Source organism: Aphelocoma coerulescens, mitochondrion (assembly GCF_041296385.1).
Source record: "Aphelocoma coerulescens mitochondrion, complete genome".
NCBI classification, from domain to species: Eukaryota; Metazoa; Chordata; class Aves; order Passeriformes; family Corvidae; genus Aphelocoma; species Aphelocoma coerulescens.
In genome coordinates this window covers 1-16,907 of record NC_051467.1, presented here as the reverse complement: position 1 = coordinate 16,907, position 16,907 = coordinate 1, and the positions used below count along the sequence as shown (strand labels likewise).

The 16,907-nt window shown below is 44.4% G+C and overlaps 13 protein-coding genes and 24 non-coding genes across 37 annotated transcripts, besides 1 other annotated feature; 9 read left to right on the top strand and 28 right to left on the bottom strand. All coding sequences in view use genetic code 2, as the record gives it.

Moving 5' to 3' along the window:
• Positions 1-1,320: a sequence feature (putative control region).
• trnE(uuc) lies at positions 1,321-1,392 on the top strand. Its single transcript has one exon. It is a non-coding gene; the product is annotated as a tRNA-Glu (tRNA).
• Position 1,393: 1 nt separating this feature from the next.
• On the top strand, positions 1,394-1,915 carry ND6 (NADH dehydrogenase subunit 6). The gene has a single exon. It carries the CDS (start codon positions 1,394-1,396, stop codon positions 1,913-1,915), a length of 522 nt encoding a protein of 173 aa, YP_009944830.1.
• A 9-nt stretch (positions 1,916-1,924) lies between these two features.
• On the top strand, positions 1,925-1,994 carry trnP(ugg). The gene has a single exon. It is a non-coding gene; the product is annotated as a tRNA-Pro (tRNA).
• A 9-nt stretch (positions 1,995-2,003) lies between these two features.
• trnT(ugu) lies at positions 2,004-2,072 on the bottom strand. Its single transcript has one exon. It is a non-coding gene; the product is annotated as a tRNA-Thr (tRNA).
• A 3-nt stretch (positions 2,073-2,075) lies between these two features.
• On the bottom strand, positions 2,076-3,218 carry CYTB (cytochrome b). Its single transcript has one exon. The coding sequence runs from the start codon at positions 3,216-3,218 to the stop codon at positions 2,076-2,078; it is 1,143 nt and encodes a 380-aa protein (YP_009944829.1).
• Positions 3,219-3,227: 9 nt separating this feature from the next.
• Positions 3,228-5,045, bottom strand: ND5 (NADH dehydrogenase subunit 5). The gene has a single exon. It carries the CDS (start codon positions 5,043-5,045, stop codon positions 3,228-3,230), a length of 1,818 nt encoding a protein of 605 aa, YP_009944828.1.
• Positions 5,046-5,116, bottom strand: trnL(uag). The gene has a single exon. It is a non-coding gene; the product is annotated as a tRNA-Leu (tRNA).
• On the bottom strand, positions 5,116-5,181 carry trnS(gcu). The gene has a single exon. It is a non-coding gene; the product is annotated as a tRNA-Ser (tRNA).
• trnH(gug) lies at positions 5,182-5,251 on the bottom strand. The gene has a single exon. It is a non-coding gene; the product is annotated as a tRNA-His (tRNA).
• ND4 (NADH dehydrogenase subunit 4) lies at positions 5,252-6,629 on the bottom strand. Its single transcript has one exon. A coding segment is annotated over exon 1 (1,378 nt).
• ND4L (NADH dehydrogenase subunit 4L) lies at positions 6,623-6,919 on the bottom strand. Its single transcript has one exon. It carries the CDS (start codon positions 6,917-6,919, stop codon positions 6,623-6,625), a length of 297 nt encoding a protein of 98 aa, YP_009944826.1.
• A 1-nt stretch (position 6,920) lies between these two features.
• trnR(ucg) lies at positions 6,921-6,990 on the bottom strand. Its single transcript has one exon. It is a non-coding gene; the product is annotated as a tRNA-Arg (tRNA).
• A 1-nt stretch (position 6,991) lies between these two features.
• Positions 6,992-7,342, bottom strand: ND3 (NADH dehydrogenase subunit 3). The gene has a single exon. The coding sequence runs from the start codon at positions 7,340-7,342 to the stop codon at positions 6,992-6,994; it is 351 nt and encodes a 116-aa protein (YP_009944825.1).
• On the bottom strand, positions 7,343-7,411 carry trnG(ucc). The gene has a single exon. It is a non-coding gene; the product is annotated as a tRNA-Gly (tRNA).
• On the bottom strand, positions 7,411-8,195 carry COX3 (cytochrome c oxidase subunit III). Its single transcript has one exon. A coding segment is annotated over exon 1 (785 nt).
• Positions 8,196-8,202: 7 nt separating this feature from the next.
• ATP6 (ATP synthase F0 subunit 6) lies at positions 8,203-8,886 on the bottom strand. The gene has a single exon. It carries the CDS (start codon positions 8,884-8,886, stop codon positions 8,203-8,205), a length of 684 nt encoding a protein of 227 aa, YP_009944823.1.
• Positions 8,877-9,044, bottom strand: ATP8 (ATP synthase F0 subunit 8). Its single transcript has one exon. The coding sequence runs from the start codon at positions 9,042-9,044 to the stop codon at positions 8,877-8,879; it is 168 nt and encodes a 55-aa protein (YP_009944822.1).
• A 1-nt stretch (position 9,045) lies between these two features.
• Positions 9,046-9,115, bottom strand: trnK(uuu). Its single transcript has one exon. It is a non-coding gene; the product is annotated as a tRNA-Lys (tRNA).
• A 1-nt stretch (position 9,116) lies between these two features.
• Positions 9,117-9,800, bottom strand: COX2 (cytochrome c oxidase subunit II). Its single transcript has one exon. The coding sequence runs from the start codon at positions 9,798-9,800 to the stop codon at positions 9,117-9,119; it is 684 nt and encodes a 227-aa protein (YP_009944821.1).
• Positions 9,801-9,808: 8 nt separating this feature from the next.
• Positions 9,809-9,877, bottom strand: trnD(guc). The gene has a single exon. It is a non-coding gene; the product is annotated as a tRNA-Asp (tRNA).
• A 4-nt stretch (positions 9,878-9,881) lies between these two features.
• Positions 9,882-9,954, top strand: trnS(uga). The gene has a single exon. It is a non-coding gene; the product is annotated as a tRNA-Ser (tRNA).
• COX1 (cytochrome c oxidase subunit I) lies at positions 9,946-11,496 on the bottom strand. The gene has a single exon. It carries the CDS (start codon positions 11,494-11,496, stop codon positions 9,946-9,948), a length of 1,551 nt encoding a protein of 516 aa, YP_009944820.1.
• A 1-nt stretch (position 11,497) lies between these two features.
• Positions 11,498-11,567, top strand: trnY(gua). The gene has a single exon. It is a non-coding gene; the product is annotated as a tRNA-Tyr (tRNA).
• trnC(gca) lies at positions 11,568-11,634 on the top strand. Its single transcript has one exon. It is a non-coding gene; the product is annotated as a tRNA-Cys (tRNA).
• A 2-nt stretch (positions 11,635-11,636) lies between these two features.
• Positions 11,637-11,709, top strand: trnN(guu). Its single transcript has one exon. It is a non-coding gene; the product is annotated as a tRNA-Asn (tRNA).
• A 6-nt stretch (positions 11,710-11,715) lies between these two features.
• trnA(ugc) lies at positions 11,716-11,784 on the top strand. Its single transcript has one exon. It is a non-coding gene; the product is annotated as a tRNA-Ala (tRNA).
• A 1-nt stretch (position 11,785) lies between these two features.
• On the bottom strand, positions 11,786-11,855 carry trnW(uca). The gene has a single exon. It is a non-coding gene; the product is annotated as a tRNA-Trp (tRNA).
• Position 11,856: 1 nt separating this feature from the next.
• Positions 11,857-12,897, bottom strand: ND2 (NADH dehydrogenase subunit 2). Its single transcript has one exon. The coding sequence runs from the start codon at positions 12,895-12,897 to the stop codon at positions 11,857-11,859; it is 1,041 nt and encodes a 346-aa protein (YP_009944819.1).
• On the bottom strand, positions 12,898-12,966 carry trnM(cau). Its single transcript has one exon. It is a non-coding gene; the product is annotated as a tRNA-Met (tRNA).
• Positions 12,966-13,036, top strand: trnQ(uug). The gene has a single exon. It is a non-coding gene; the product is annotated as a tRNA-Gln (tRNA).
• Positions 13,037-13,041: 5 nt separating this feature from the next.
• On the bottom strand, positions 13,042-13,114 carry trnI(gau). The gene has a single exon. It is a non-coding gene; the product is annotated as a tRNA-Ile (tRNA).
• Positions 13,115-13,122: 8 nt separating this feature from the next.
• ND1 (NADH dehydrogenase subunit 1) lies at positions 13,123-14,100 on the bottom strand. Its single transcript has one exon. It carries the CDS (start codon positions 14,098-14,100, stop codon positions 13,123-13,125), a length of 978 nt encoding a protein of 325 aa, YP_009944818.1.
• Positions 14,101-14,108: 8 nt separating this feature from the next.
• trnL(uaa) lies at positions 14,109-14,183 on the bottom strand. Its single transcript has one exon. It is a non-coding gene; the product is annotated as a tRNA-Leu (tRNA).
• On the bottom strand, positions 14,184-15,786 carry I3K49_mgr01. The gene has a single exon. It is a non-coding gene; the product is annotated as a 16S ribosomal RNA (ribosomal RNA).
• Positions 15,787-15,856, bottom strand: trnV(uac). The gene has a single exon. It is a non-coding gene; the product is annotated as a tRNA-Val (tRNA).
• A 2-nt stretch (positions 15,857-15,858) lies between these two features.
• Positions 15,859-16,837, bottom strand: I3K49_mgr02. Its single transcript has one exon. It is a non-coding gene; the product is annotated as a 12S ribosomal RNA (ribosomal RNA).
• Positions 16,837-16,907, bottom strand: trnF(gaa). Its single transcript has one exon. It is a non-coding gene; the product is annotated as a tRNA-Phe (tRNA).

Genomic DNA, 16,907 nt, shown 5'->3' with positions numbered 1-16,907 from the left:
AGGTAAATATGGTATCATGGATTTTAGTTATCGTTGTTAACATTGTATTTTTATCTTGCGTTTTATTTTAGGGGTGAAATAGAGGTGTGGCATTGGTTTTGATGATTGTGTAATAATGACATATAAAAAGATGTATATTTTATATTGCATAAATTAATGTTTTTTATCGCATGTAAATTAGTTAAAATTAATGGTTAAAAATCATGATAAAAGATGTTGATTTATCGAATTGAAAATGGGTGGAAAACAGAGGAAAGTTAAGCATGAATGAACGAATGATAAATGATTTGGACAATCTAGGTTAAAATCATATAAAAATCGTTGTTTATTTTGTTAAAATGACAAAATAAAAACAAACGATAAAAAAAAGGGGTAAAAATGAAGGTTTAGGTAACAATTCCTAGCAAACGAAGGAAAAGAAAATATGTCCGGCAACCATGACATTATCTGCCACCGTATAGGTAGCTGGGGGACCCACCATGAATGGGGTAAAAGTGCATCAGTGTCAAGTTTGAGACGACCTTATCTGAACGACCATGACACCAGGTATATTACAGACATCAAGCCGCTCGAATGTCATGTGATGTACACGTCAAGAGGAAGATAACTCCTGCTACGCACTTGAAGGGCTTATTGAAGAGACCCCAAAAAGAAAACAAGTGCCAAGGCGGTCGGATGCCGCGATAACGAGGCAAAATGGGGAGTATGCATCCTACATATATGTATCTGTGAAGAGCAATATGGAGGGAATGGACCAAGTTATGGCCCTGAAATAGGAACCAGAGGCGCAAAAGTGCAAGTTGGGCGAGGGTGTAGGGGGAAAGTATGGTCTTGAAGCTGGTAGCCGTGGGCAGAATCTACGTCGAGTAGCTCGGTTCTCGTGAGGTTTACGATTAATAGATAACCAGGTTCTCTGGCTTGGGAGCTCCTGAAAGTGTTAGGCTGATAACTGGGATTTAGGGGATGGACTGGAAAGTATGGGCTCGGGAATTCATTGGTGTACTAGGATATTCCTCGTTTACTTGAGTGGGGTGGTATGTACGGTAAAACACTCTCGATCTTGGGCGACGCCTGTCTGGTGTTGTTAGGTAGGATCACTTGGGTTTGTTGTACCTGAAATGGGAATGTGCCTGGAGTGGATATTGTCCGTTTGGATCGTTATGGGCGATGATATTTGAGTTCGGTAAGGTCTTGCATTACTAACTATGTGAGTTATCCTACATGCATATCATGTCTAATGTGGACGAGAATTGTATGCAAAGTAATACATAGCCAAAATCCCATGTAAAAACATGGGGGGGGTAAGGGGGGGGTCCGAGAGTTCCTATAGTTAAATTTAAATAACAATGGCTTTTCAGGCCGTAGATCTTGGGGAGGGTCCAGGTAGGAACTTATGATAAATTTTGTATTATTTATAAGCTTATGCTTTGTTTTAGGGGGATTAGCAGTTGCATCTAATCCCTCTCCTTATTATGGGGTGGTGGGTCTGGTTGTGGCTTCTATTGCTGGGTGTGGGTGACTGGTAAGTATGGGTGTTTCTTTTATCTCTTTGGTGCTGGTGATGGTGTATCTTGGGGGGATGCTAGTGGTGTTTGTGTATTCAGTGGCGTTAGCAGCTGACCCTTATCCTGAGTCTTGAGGGAGTTGACGGGTTGTTGGTTATGGTGCTGGGATGGGGCTAGTCGTTGTTGTTGTGGGAGTTGTTATGGGGGGGCTTTCTGAAATTACTATGGGGGTGGATACAGTGAATAATGGGGGTTTATCATGGGTTCGGTCGGATTTTAGTGGTGTAGCTACATTTTACTCGCTCGGGGCGGGGCTGCTTTTAATTGCAGGGTGAGGCCTGTTGTTGACTTTATTTGTGGTGTTGGAGCTTGTGCGGGGGTTATCACGGGGGGCAATTCGGGCAGTTTAATTGGTAGGTCAGAAAGTAGTTTAGTTGAAAATTCCAGCTTTGGGAGTTGGTGATAAAGGTTTGACTCCTTTCTTTCTGATTTGTGAGTAACTCTAAGAAGATGTTTAGTCTTCAATCTTTGGCTTACAAGACCAATGTTTTTATAAACTATTAGAGTTAATTAAAGGTTGAGCATTTTGTTCTCTAGTGCGCTTACAATGGGGAATAGGACTAGAATGATTGTGAAGTAGGCAAAGGAAGCTAGCTGACCAATGATGATGAATGGGTGTTCGACCGGTTGGCTCCCAACTCATGTGAGGATGAATAGGTCTGCAACTAGGGTTCAGAATAGGATTTGGGATAAAGGGCGGAAAGTTATTGAGCGTTGTTTGGAGACATGTAGCAGGGGGATGAGGAATAGAACTAGGACTGAAGCAGCTAGGGCTAGGACTCCTCCTAATTTATTCGGGATAGATCGTAGGATGGCGTATGCAAATAGGAAATATCATTCTGGTTTGATATGTGGGGGCGTAGCTAGGGGGTTGGCGGGCGTGAAATTTTCGGGGTCTCCTAGGAAGTTTGGGGCAAATAGTGCTATAGCAATGAGTGGTGTTAGTATTAGCACAAAGCCTAGTAGGTCTTTAATGGAGTAGTAGGGGTGGAATGGGATTTTGTCGCAGTCTGAGGGGATTCCTAGCGGATTGTTTGATCCAGTTTCATGCAGGAAAGTTAGGTGGACTAGTGTCAGTCCTGCGATTACGAAGGGGAGTAGGAAGTGGAAGGCAAAAAATCGGGTTAGTGTAGGGTTGTCTACTGAAAAGCCTCCTCAGAGTCACTCTACTAGGGTTTGTCCGATGTATGGGATTGCTGAAAAGAGGTTGGTGATGACTGTAGCACCTCAGAAAGATATTTGTCCCCAGGGTAGGACATATCCTACGAAAGCAGTTGCTATTAAGGTTAGTAGTAGGATTACCCCAATGTTTCAAGTTTCTTTGTTTAGGTAGGAGCCATAGTAGAACCCTCGGCCGATATGTAGGTAAATACAGATGAAGAAAAAGGAAGCCCCATTTGCATGTAGGTTTCGAATTAGTCATCCGAATTGGACATTTCGGCATATGTGGGCTACGGATGTAAAAGCGAGGGAAGTGTCTGCTGTGTAGTGCATGGCTAGCAGTAGACCTGTGATGATTTGTGTGATTAGGCAGATGCCTAGTAGAGATCCGAAGTTTCATCAAGCTGAGATGTTTGATGGAGTAGGAAGGTCAATTAAGGAGTCGTTGACAATTTTTAGTAGAGGGTGGTTTTTGCGTAGATTTAGGGCCATTAGGTTAGTTCTGTATGTTGATAGTAGGATAATGAGGATTGATAAGGCAAATGATCCTAGATAGGCTTTAATTGAGCCTGTGTGGAAGGTGGTGGCGGTTTTTGATGCTATTACTTGTAGATTGGCCAGTCCTTCAGGGCCTAGTAGTTTGAGTCAGGAGAGGTCAATTAGGTGGGAGGCAATGTTTTGTCCTCCGCTTAGTAGTTTTGTTGTGATAAATCGGTGAACCAGGAGGTTAAAGTATCCTAAGGATGTGGAGAAGTTTGAGAAGTGGTTTTGTTTAGGTAGGGTTAAGGCTTGAGTTATTTTTGAGATTTCTAGGGCTAGGATGACTCCTAGGAGGGTAACTACAATGGCTGTTATTTTGATGGAGAGTGGTATAGTCATTGGTGGGGTTTTTGCAGGCGGGATATAGGAGGTGATTAAGAATCCTGCTGTGATGCTTCCTATTGCTAGGCGTGTGATTGGGGAGAGAACTGCCGGGTTATTTTCGTTTATGGGGGTTAGAGGGGGAATTCGGACGTGGCCTGTTTGGACTAAGATGGTTATTCGGATGGTGTAGACTGCGGTGAATGATGTGGCTAAGAGAGTTAGGGTTAGGGCTCAGGCATTTAGGTAGGAGGTGCTGAGACTTTCGATAATTTGGTCTTTTGAGTAGAATCCTGCTAGAAATGGTGTTCCTATTAGTGCTAGATTTCCAATGGTTAGGCATGAAGTGGTTGTTGGTAGTATTTTTTGAAGGCCTCCCATTTTTCGAATATCTTGTTCTCCATTGAGATTGTGGATGATTGACCCAGAGCATAGGAATAGTATAGCTTTGAAGAATGCGTGGGTTGAGATATGTAAAAAGGCCAGTTGAGGGAGATTTAGGCCGATAGTGACTATTATTAGGCCTAATTGGCTGGATGTTGAGAAGGCAATGATTTTTTTGATATCATTTTGAGTTAGGGCGCATGTAGCTGCAAAGAGTGTGGAGAGGGCCCCTAGGCATAGGCATAGGGACAGAGCGGTGGGGTTGTTGCTGAACAGGGGGTGGGTTCGAATGAGCAGGAAAATTCCGGCTACTACTATGGTGCTGGAGTGGAGTAGGGCGGACACAGGGGTTGGGCCCTCCATTGCTGCTGGAAGTCAGGGGTGGAGGCCAAATTGGGCGGATTTGCCTGCTGCAGCTAGGATCAGTCCTAGTAGTGGGAGGGTTGGTATTTGGTCTTGGGAGGAGATTTGTTGGATTTCTCATGTGTTTATGGTGGAGGCTAGTCATGCCATACACAGGATAAGGCCTACGTCTCCTACTCGGTTGTATAGTACGGCTTGTAATGCAGCAGTGTTAGCTTCTGCTCGACCATGTCATCAGCTAATTAGTAGGAAGGATATGATTCCGACTCCTTCTCATCCGATGAATAGTAGGAATAGGTTATTTGAAATGATTAGGATGAGTATAGCGATTAGGAAAAGAAGGAGGAAGGTGAAGAATTTTGTAATGTACGGGTCTGAGGCTATGTATCATGTTGCAAACTGTAGGATGGATCAGGAGACGAATAGGGCAATTGGAAAGAAAGTCAGTGAGTAGAAGTCTATTGTCAGGCTGACTGGGATTTTAAAGTTTATGATGAATTTTCATTCTCATAGGGAAGTGAGGCTTTCTGTCCCTGAGTGGATGTAGATAATTATGGGGATTAGGCTGATCAGGAAGGAGGTTTTGACAGTGTTTACGATGGTGGTTGGAGTATTTTTTAAATTGTTAGATAGGAGGGGGAAGACAATGGGAGTGCATAGGACTGTTAGGGTGAGTAGTATGAATGTGTTTAGTATGAGTATTTGGTCCATTACTTTCACTTGGACTTGCACCAAGATGGATGGTTCCTAAGACCATTGGATTACTATTATCCTTTGAAAGTAAGGGGACTGAGGTTCCAGACTCAGATGCAAGAGTTAGCAGTTCCTGCTGGTTTAACCTCCCCTCGGCGAGTAAGAAGGGTTTAACTTCTATCTTTAGAATCACAGTCTAATGTTTGAGTTGAAACTATACTTGCATATGGGGATTCCTGAGATGAGTTCGGGTTTGAGGATGAGTAGGATTATGGGGATTATGTGTAATGCTATTAGGAGGTGTTCTCGTGTGGAAGAGTTTTGGATAGAGGTGATGTGGGATGGGAGTATTCCTCGTTGTGTTATTGTTAGTATGTAAAGGGTGTAGGAGGCAGTTAGAATGATTGTAGTTCCTGTTAAAATGATTGTTAGTGGGGATCAGTTGAATAGGGCTACAATAATAGTTAATTCTGCTATGAGGTTGGTTGTTGGTGGTAGTGCTATGTTTGTTAGGTTTGCTAGTAGTCATCAGGTGGCTATTAGAGGTAAAAGTGGTTGTAAGCCTCGGGTGAGGAGAAGGATTCGGCTGTGGGTCCGCTCGTAGTTTGTGTTGGCTAGGCAGAATAGTATTGAGGAGGTTAAACCGTGGGAGATTATTAGAATTATTGCTCCCGAGAAAGCTCATTGGGTTTGGATTATGGTTGCGGCAATGACTAGTCCTATGTGGCTTACGGAGGAGTAGGCGATTAAAGATTTTAGATCGATTTGTCGGAGACAAATGGCACTGGTTATTACTGCGCCTCATAGTGCCAGTGTAATAAATGGATAGTGGAGGTTATTTGTGGAAGGGTTTACTAGGATGGTAATTCGTATAATGCCGTAGCCCCCTAGTTTTAGGAGGAGGGCGGCTAGGAGCATTGATCCAGCGATTGGGGCTTCTACGTGTGCTTTGGGCAGTCATAGGTGTAGGCCATATAGGGGGGCTTTTACTATGAAAGCTAGCAGGAGGGCTAAGCTCGAGATTAGGCCTGTTCAAGAGTTATTTATTGTTGGGTGATGCAGTTTTAGTATTGGGAGGAATAGTGTACCAATTTGATTGTGTAGGTGGAGGATTGTAATTAGCAGTGGGAGGGAGCTAGCGAGTGTGTAGAATAACAGGTAAATGCCTGCATTAAGTCGTTCGGGTTGGTTTCCTCATCGTGTAATTAGGATGAGGGTTGGGATTAGAGTTGCTTCGAATGCAATGTAGAATAGGGTTAGTTCTGAGGCTGAGAAGGCTAGTAAGATAAAGGGTTGTACTGTGACTATGGTTGTGATGAAGATCCGTTTGCGAATGATGGGCTCTTGTTCTAGGTGATTTTGACTTGCTATAAGTATAAGGGGAAGTAGTCAGCACGATAGAACTAGTAGGGGAGAAGAGATTTGGTCGATTGAGGTTCAAGGAGTTAGTCCTTTGCTTGGGTAGTACGTGGGGACTAATCACTGAAGGCTAATGGTAGCAATTAATAGGCTGTGAGTTGTAGTATTAGTTCACAGGTGTTTGCAAGGGGAGAGGAGAGCTAAAGGTAGGAGTATAATAGTTGGAATGATGACTTTTAGCATTGTAGTAGGTTGAAGTTATGTAGATGGTCAGAACCGTGAGTTCGGGTAGAGGCGACTAGTAGGGCTAGTCCTGTTGCTGCTTCACAGGCAGAGAACGCTAATATAAGGAGGGGTAGGAGGTTGGCAGAGGATGTTTGGGTTTGAATTGGTCACATGGAAAGGGCGACATATATGGATAGTATTATGCTTTCTAGGCAAAGTAAGGCTGAAATTAGGTGAGTTCGATGGAAGGCGAGTCCTAGACTACTTAGGGTGAAGGCGGAGAAGAAGCTTAGGTGTAGGGCAGACATTAAGAAAGTTATAGGGTATTAACTATAATCTGTTGAGCCGAAATCAACTGTCTTGGTTAGACTAACTTTCTGTTATTCTGCTCATTCTAATCCTCCTTGAATTCATTCGTAAACTAGTCCTAGGGTGAGGAGAATAATAAGGATGGAGGTTCATGTTAGTGTGGTGATAGGGGTTTGTAGTTGGATGGCTCATGGTAGGGGGAGTAGCAGGGCAATTTCTAGATCAAACAGTAGAAAAAGGATCGCTACTAGGAAGAATCGAATTGAAAATGGCAGCCGGGCGGACCCTAGAGGGTCGAATCCACATTCGTATGGGGAGAGTTTCTCTGCGTCTGGGTTTGTTTGTGCTAGTCAGAAGTTCAATAGGGTGAGGATGAGACTTAGAGTGAATGAGAAAATGATTATGAATAGGACTATGTTCATTACTCTTCTCTGGGTTTAAACCAGATTTTAAGGATTGGAAGTCGATTGTAATTAATATACTAGAAGAGTAAGATCCTCATCAGTAGATAGTCATGTAGAGGAACAGTCATACGACGTCTACGAAATGTCAGTATCAAGCTGCAGCTTCAAAGCCGAAGTGGTGTTTTGGTGTAAAATGGTATTTAATTAGGCGTAGAAGGCATACTAGGAGGAATGTAGAGCCAATGATTACGTGGAGGCCGTGGAACCCAGTTGCTACGAAGAAAGTGGAGCCGTATACCCCGTCGGCGATGGAGAAAGGGGCTTCGTAGTATTCTATGGCTTGTAGAGCTGTGAAGTAGAAGCCTAGGAGAACTGTGAGTGTAAGAGCATGAATGGCTTGTTTTCGGTTAGCTTCTATGATGCTGTGATGTGCTCATGTGACTGTGACTCCCGAAGCTAGCAGGATGGCAGTGTTTAGTAGGGGAACGTCTATTGGGTTCAGTGGTTGAATCCCTACTGGGGGTCACTGCCCTCCTAGTTCTGGTGTGGGGGCTAGGCTGGAGTGGAAGAATGCTCAGAAAAAGCCTAGGAAGAAGAAGGCTTCCGATGTGATGAATAGGACTATTCCATATCGTAGGCCTTTTTGTACTGTTGGGGTGTGGTGGCCCTGGAATGTGCTTTCTCGTACGATGTCGCGTCATCATTGGATCATAACTAGGGCGGTGGAGGTAAGTCCAATGATTAGCAGGTATGGTGAGTTGTAGTGGAATCATATGGTTAGGCCAGATGTGGTAAGGAGGGCGGCGGCTGCTCCTAAAATTGGTCATGGGCTGGGATCAACTATGTGGTAGGAATGTGCTTGGTGAGCCATTGGTAGTTTAGATGTTTTCTTGTAAGTATAGGCTTAGTAGGAGCACAAATACATAGGCTTGGATTATAGCTACTGCCACTTCTAGTAGGGTGAGTAGAAATAGGATGATGAATGTCAGTAGTGAAACTACTGGTATTGTTGAGAGTAGGGAGGTTGTGGCTGTTGAGATGAGCTGGATTAGTAGGTGGCCTGCTGTGAGGTTGGCTGTTAGGCGGACTCCCAGGGCTAGGGGGCGAATGAGTAGGCTAGTTGTTTCAATGAGGATTAGGGCTGGAATTAGGGGTGTTGGGGTACCTTCTGGGAGTAGATGGCCTAGGGAGGCTGAGGGTTGGTTTCGTAGGCCTGTCAGTAGGGTGGCAAGTCATAACGGGATAGCTAGAGCTAGGTTTATGGATAGTTGAGTGGTTGGGGTGAATGTATAGGGTAATAGACCTAGCAGATTGATAAGTAAGAGGAAAATTATGAGTGATGTGAGAATTAGGGCTCATTTGTGCCCTTTTTTGTCTAATGGTATTATCAGTTGTTTTGTGACTAGATTGACGAATCATAGTTGCAGGGTAGAGAGACGGCTGGTGATTCATCGGTTGTTTTGGGAGGGTAGTAGGAGAGCTGGGAATGTTGTTGCGATTAGGATCAGGGGGATTCCTAGTAGTGATGGGCTTGAGAATTGGTCAAAGAAGGTTAGGTTCATGGTCAGGTTCAGGGGGTGGTGGTTGGGGTTGTTTGGATCTTATCAGATGGAGGATTTATAGAAATGAAAGATGCTAGTTTGGGCTGGATAACTATGGAATAGGTGAGTCATGAAATTAGCAGGATAAAAAATCATGGATTAGGGTTTAGTTGAGGCATACCATTAAGGAGGATTAATAGTCCTCTTTCTCTAGCTTAAAAGGCTAGTGCTGTTTCATAGCTTCTTAATGATTAAGATGACAGTAGGGAAGATCAGCTCTCGAAGTTGGCGAGTGGGGCAGATTCAACTACAATGGGTATAAAGCTATGGTTGGCTCCACAGATTTCTGAGCATTGACCGTAGAACACTCCGGGTCGTGAAGCAGTGAATGAGGTTTGGTTGAGTCGTCCTGGGATTGCATCGGTTTTCACGCCTAGGCTTGGGACGGCTCATGAGTGAAGTACGTCGTCAGCAGTGACAATGACCCGGACTAGTGACTCTATTGGGACGATTACACGATGGTCCACTTCTAGAAGTCGAAAGTGTCCTAGTGGTAGGTCTGCGGTTGGCGTTATGTAGGAGTCAAATGTTAGGTCCTTAAAGTCGGTGTATTCATAGGTTCAGTATCATTGGTGCCCGATAGCCTTTAGTGTTAGATCTGGCTCGTTAATTTCATCCATTATGTATAGGATTTGTAGGGATGGTAGGGCAAGTATGATTAGGACGATTGCAGGAAGGATAGTTCAAACAAGTTCGATCTCTTGTGCATCGACTGTATTGGATGTCAGTTTTTCAGATAGTATTATAGTTAGTAGGTATAATACTAGGCTGCAGATGGCAAGAGCAGTTATTAAGGCATGGTCGTGGAATTGTACTAGTTCTTCTATGATAGGGGATGAAGCGTCTTGGAAGCCGAATTGTATGTGGTTGGCCATATTTGTGTTGAGGTGTGCTGGGTTTTCACCAGTAATTTAGTCTTGACAAGGCTATGTAATGATTTTACTAACACCTCTAATGAGAAAGAAGCATAAGTGGTTTATGCGGTTGGCTTGAAACCAACATATGGGGGTTCGACTCCTTCCTTTCTTGGACTTGAACGAAGGCTGGTTCTTCGAATGTATGGAATGGGGGTGGGCAGCCGTGGATTCATTCAACGTTTGTGCTGACTAGTTCTGGTTGAAGTACTTTACGTTTTGAGGCGAAAGCTTCTCAGATAATAAATAGCAGCATGATTACGGCAGTTAGGGAAATTAGTGATCCTACTGAGGAGATGGTATTTCATAGGGTGTAGGCGTCTGGATAGTCTGAGTATCGTCGTGGCATGCCGGCTAATCCTAGGAAGTGTTGTGGGAAGAAAGTGAGATTTACTCCTACAAATATCACTCCGAAATGAATTTTAGCTCATGTGGAGTGGATAGTGTAGCCAGTGAATAGTGGGAATCAGTGGGTGAATCCTGCTAGGATTGCAAACACTGCGCCTATGGAGAGAACGTAGTGGAAGTGGGCTACTACGTAGTATGTGTCGTGTAGGGCGATGTCTAGGGAAGAGTTTGCCAGGACGATTCCTGTTAGTCCTCCAATGGTGAAGAGGAAGATAAAGCCTAGGGCTCATAGCATTGGTGGGTCTCATTTGATTGTCCCTCCGTGGAGTGTTGCTAGTCAGCTAAACACTTTGATTCCGGTTGGAATGGCAATGATTATAGTAGCAGACGTAAAGTATGCTCGGGTGTCTACGTCTATTCCAACTGTGAATATGTGGTGTGCTCAAACAATGAAGCCCAGGAATCCAATGGATAGTATAGCTCATACTATTCCTATGTAGCCAAAAGGTTCTTTTTTTCCTGCGTAGTATGCTACGACGTGGGAGATGATCCCGAATCCTGGTAGAATTAGGATGTAGACTTCTGGGTGACCGAAAAATCAGAATAGGTGTTGGTATAGTACTGGGTCGCCACCTCCCGCTGGGTCGAAGAAGGTGGTATTCAGGTTACGGTCTGTTAGAAGCATAGTGATTCCGGCAGCAAGAACGGGGAGAGAAAGGAGGAGCAGTACTGCGGTGATTAGTACGGATCATACGAATAGGGGGGTTTGGTATTGGGATAAAGCTGGAGGTTTTATGTTGATTGCTGTGGTGATAAAGTTAATTGCTCCTAGAATAGAGGAAATACCAGCTAGATGTAGGGAGAAAATAGCTAGGTCGACTGAGGCTCCGGCGTGGGCCAGGTTTCCAGCGAGTGGAGGGTACACAGTTCATCCTGTTCCTACCCCCGCTTCTACTGTTGAAGAGGCTAGGAGGAGTAGGAATGATGGAGGGAGAAGTCAGAAGCTTATGTTGTTTATTCGTGGGAATGCTATGTCTGGGGCACCAATCATGAGAGGAACCAGTCAGTTTCCGAACCCTCCAATCATGATTGGTATTACTATGAAGAAGATTATGACGAAAGCATGAGCTGTAACGATTACGTTGTAGATTTGGTCATCTCCTAGTAGGGAGCCTGGTTGGCCTAGTTCTGCTCGGATGAGGAGGCTTAGGGCGGTACCTACTATTCCGGCTCATGCTCCGAAGATTAGGTACAGAGTGCCAATGTCTTTGTGGTTAGTTGAGAATAGTCATCGATTAACGAAAGTCACAGGTAAGATGGCTGAGTGTGTAAGCGTTAGGCTGTAGTCCTTTTTACAGAGGTTTAATTCCTCTTCTTATCGGCCCTGTAGTGAAGTTCATAGTGAGTTGCAAGCTCATTGATGTGTACTGGTCGTACACCGGGGTCTGTTAGGCAGAAGCCTGTTGGTTTAGGCATATAGCTGTTAACTATAGGTTTATGGGATCGAAGCCCATCTGTCTAGGAGTGTAAAATCCTAGCTTAATTAAAGCACCTGAGTTGCATTTAGGAGATGCAGGGTAACGGCCTGCGGATTTTAGCAGAAACTAAGAGGGTTCCACTCTTGTTTAAGGCTTTGAAGGCCTTCGGTTTAAGTAATCCTAAGTTTCTTTTAAACGATTGTAGTGAGTATGGGGGAGATTGGAAGGAGCATGATGGACAGGGTTGTTAAGATGGCAATTAGGGGGTTGACAGGTTTGTTAGTATGTCATTGTTTCATGTGGTTTGTAGTGTGTGGAGGTAGGGTAATCGTTGCGCAGTACGCAAGGCGAAGATAGAAGAATAGTCCTAGTAGGGATAGAAGGGAGATAAGAATTGCTGCTGGGGCTATGTCCTGTTTGGTTAGCTCTTGGATGATAAGTCATTTTGGGAGGAAACCGGTCAGAGGGGGGAGGCCGGCTAAAGATAGAAGTGTTAGTAGGAGAATTGTGCTAAGTGAGGGTGCTTTTGCCCATGCGGTTATTAGTGTGGATAGTTTTAAGACTTTTATTGAATTTAGGGTTATGAATACTGCAGCAGTTATTACGGCATATAGGTAAAAGTTCAGTAGAGTGAGTTTTGGGTAATAAACTAGGATAATAGTTATTCAGCCTAGGTGGGCAATGGAGGAAAAGGCTATGATTTTTCGAGTTTGTGTCTGGTTCAGTCCTATTCATCCTCCTAGGGCCACAGAAAGAATGGCTATGGTAGTTAGTAGGGCAGGGTTGAGTGAGTGGGAGGTTATAAACAGTAAGGTGATCGGTGGGAATTTTATGACAGTGGACAGGAGAAGGCCGGTTGTGAGAGGGGAGCCTTGTAGGACTTCTGGGAATCAAAAGTGGAATGGAGCCAGCCCCAGTTTTATTGAAAGGGCTGCAGTAAGGATTAGGGAGGATGTTGGGTGGGTTATTTGGGTGATATCTCACTGTCCGGTGTATCAGGCGTTAGTCATGCTAGAAAATAGGACTAGAGTTGAAGCGGCTGCTTGGACTAGGAAATACTTAGTTGCTGCTTCAATGGCCCGGGGGTGGTGGGATTTTGAGATTAGGGGCAGGATGGCGAGTGTATTAATTTCAAGACCAGTTCAGGCTATTGCCCAGTGGTTACTAGAAATTGTGATGGCTGTTCCCAGGAATAGGCTAATAATGAAAATTAGTTTTGCTTGGGGGTTCATTAGCAGGGGAAGGGGTTAAACCATCATTTTCGGGGTATGGGCCCGATAGCTTGATTAGCTTACCCTACTAGAAAATAATATAAGGGAAGTATGGAGGGTTTTGATCTCTCCTGTGCAGGTTCGATTCCTGCTTTTCTAAGGCTTAGGAAATGAGAGGGCTGGTATACCTCTATGTTCACTTTATCATAGTGACCCTTTGATGTTCAGGCACATTTCCAGGATATTTCTTAGGTTTGGNGGTAGGCCTGCGTAGGAGATTGGCATGCTGACATGTCATAGGCAGAGAGCAAGTGTTAGAGGGAGGAAGTTTTTTCATAGTAGGTGCATGAGCTGGTCGTATCGAAATCGTGGGTAAGAGGCACGAATTCATAGAAAGCCTGCAGATAAGAGTAGGACTTTTGTGGCCAGGATCACGGGAAAGAGTTCTTGGGGAGGGTGAAGTAGACTTGGGTTAAAGAATAGGATGACGGTTAGTGTATTTATAAGTATGATGTTTGCGTATTCCGCTAGGAAGAATAGGGCGAAAGGTCCTGCTGCATACTCTACATTGAACCCTGAGACTAGTTCTGACTCCCCTTCTGTGAGGTCGAATGGGGCACGATTTGTCTCGGCTAGGGTAGATACGTATCATATTATGGCCAGAGGTCAGCAAGGGAAGATTAGATATAGGGGTTCTTGAGTAATTGCTAGGGTGCTTAGGGTGTAGCTTCCGCTAAGAAGAACAATGGACAGTAGGATAATTGCTAGGGTGACTTCATATGAGATTGTTTGTGCTACTGCCCGCAATGCTCCAATTAGGGCATACTTGGAGTTGGAGGCTCAGCCAGATCATAGAATTGAATATACTGATAGGCTTGATATAGTCAGGATGAATAATAGTCCGAGATTGAGGTCTGCTAGGGGAAATGGAATTGGAAGAGGGGTTCAAATGGAAATTGCTAGGAGGAGGGCTAATATTGGGGTGATAATGAATAGGACTGGAGAGGAGGTTGAAGGGCGAATTGGCTCTTTGATGAATAGTTTCACTCCATCTGCTACGGGTTGTAGAAGCCCGAATGGGCCTACAACGTTAGGACCTTTTCGACCCTGCATGTAGCTTAGGATTTTGCGTTCTACCAGGGTTAGGAAGGCTACGGCAATTAGGATGGGGATAGCATAAGAGAGGGCTATAATGAGATTGACTAGGATAGGGTAGTTGGTCATTTAAGTGAAGCTAGGGAGAGGATTTGAACCTCTGATTTAAAGGACTTAAGCCTTTTGCATTTTCCGAGCTCTGCCACGCTAGCTGGTCCTTTTCTAGGACGTGGTTGTGGTGTGATAGCCTTTCGTAATTTAGTTGGTTTCATTACTTAAGGCGAAGGCTTGCCTGTGGTATTGGCCTCACTTTTCCTGTCCTTTCGTACTGGGAAGAGTTCATCATAGATAGAAACCGACCTGGATTGCTCCGGTCTGAACTCAGATCACGTAGGACTATTAATCGTTGAACAAACGAACCCTTAGTAGCGGCTGCACCACTAGGATGTCCTGATCCAACATCGAGGTCGTAAACCCCCTCGTCGATACGGACTCTCGGAGGAGATTGCGCTGTTATCCCTGGGGTAACTTGGTCCATTGATCAATTATATTGGGTCTGGGTACTATTAGCACTTTGAGAGGTCGCTCTTAGTCTAGAGTTATGGTCTAATATTTGGAGGATTTGTTTTTCTCCAAGGTCGCCCCAACCGAAAAATGCAGGCCAGCGTTTATATAAAGCGTGAACCCAGTGGGTGTGAATGTGTTGTGGGGTGGCTGCTGATTTTTAAGCTCCACAGGGTCTTCTCGTCTTATGTAGTTATCCCTGCTTTTGCACAGGGAGATCAATTTCACCGATTGCCTGTAAGAGACAGTTAAGACCTCGTTTAGCCATTCATACGGGTCTCGATTTATGAGACAATTGATTGCGCTACCTTTGCACGGTTAGGATACCGCGGCCGTTAAACACGAAGTCACAGGGCAGGCATCACCTTCAATACTTGTTTGTTGTTTGCTGAAGGCTATGTTTTTGGTAAACAGTCGGGCCTTGACGTGTTTGCCTAGTTCCTTTTACAGGTTTTAATCTTTCTTAACGGACGCTCCTCTGTCGGGTTAACAATATGCCTGATACTCTGCTTGTTTGATTGGTCGTATCTGGGTGATTTGTTAATAATGTAAGGATGTAAGCTTGCGTCGTAGAGGGAGGACCCAGGTTACTCATTCTAGCATTAATTCTCCTATTTAAATATAGGTTAGCCTGTTAATGATGAGGGAGTCATGTAGTTTAGATATTTTTCAAGTACGGAGCTTTAACGCACTCTTTGTTGATGGCTGCTTGAAGGCCCACAATGAATCTTTCTATAGATTATTTATCCGCTCGTAGAGATTGTATTCTTTTTTAAAGGAGCTGTACCCCCTTTAAATTGCCCTTAATTCGCTTCATTAGGGTTCTATTAGTTTCCTTGGAGAAGAATTAAGAGTGAACTAAGATTCGTTTCACAGGCAACCAGCTATCACCCAGCTCGATTGGCTTTTCACCTCTACTAGTAAGTCATCCCACTCTTTTGCAACAGAGACGGGTTCGCTCAATAATAGCTGCTCACAAGTAGCTCGCTTGGGTTTCGGGGAGGCAAACTTAAACTCATTTTGCTTGGTTTTTCTTGCTAGACCATGATGCAAAAGGTACAAGGGTTGATCTTTGCTGTTTATAGCTTAGGTTTTTCATTATTATTTCATCTTTCCCTTACGGTACGTGATCTCTATCGCGCCAATGGGTGTCTTTTCTATCGCCTATACTAAGACTAGTAAATGCTTTAGTTTGGTGTATGAAGTAGCTTTGTTATTCCAGGTCAATGTAGATTGGGCTAGAATTTGGCATCAAGACGATCCGGTGTCAGCAGATATCTTTCAGGTGTAAACTGAATGCTTTTGCTTAAGCTACGTCTTGGTTGTTGTCTAAGTACACCTTCCGGTACACTTACCTTGTTACGACTTGCCTCCTCTTTAGCTGAGTAACGCATTAATGTATTTAGGGGTTTGGTCGCTTGTGAGGAGGGTGACGGGCGGTATGTACGTGTCCCAGGGCCGGCTTAAAGAGGGCTCAATGGTCCCACTTTACTGCTAAATCCGCCTTCCAGAGGTCGTTTCAGGCCTCTTTGCCGTAATGTTCTAATCTAGAAAATGTAGCCCATTGCTTCCATTCCATAGGCTATACCTTGACCTGTCTTGCTAGTGTAACTGGACTATTGCGCTCACTGTTGAACCATCAGGGAGGGTGGGCTGGCGACGGCGGTATGTAGGCTGATTCAGCAAGGAATGGTCAGGTAATATCGTGGATCATCGATTACAGAACAGGCTCCTCTAGGTGGGTTTGGGGCACCGCCAAATCCTTAGAGTTTTAAGCGTTTGTGCTCGTAGTTCTCGGGCGGATGCTCAGGTAGCTTGGAGCATCAAGATTTAGGGCCAGGCATAGTGGGGTATCTAATCCCAGTTTGGGCCCTGGCTTTCGTGGATTTCAATTAATCGTCAGTCTAAGATCTTCTTTGGTAGTTGGCCTTATGAGCATCTTGGGCTTGTCACGGCTCAGTTGCTTTTTAATCTTAGTTACTTAGATAGCATGTTACCACCCTTTACGCCGTTATAATGTTGATTTGGGTCTCCTGTATGACCGCGGTGGCTGGCACAGGATTTACCGACCCTTAAATTGCTATGACTAAGTCAAGTTTACACTCATTGCTTAATGTTAACTACTGCTGAGTACCCGTGGGGGTGTGGCAAGTGCAAGGCGTCTTGGGCTACAATTGTGTGTGCCTGATACCCGCTCCTATCGACTTGGTTGAAGGGTGCCTAGGGCATTTACACTGGAATGCGGATACTTGCATGTATAAGTCTAGCAAAAACCAACAGTAAGGTTAGGATTAAGTCTTTTGTCCATGGGTGTTTGTGGCAGCCGTCTTGACATCTTCAGTGTCATGCTTTATTTTGTAAGCTACATGGAC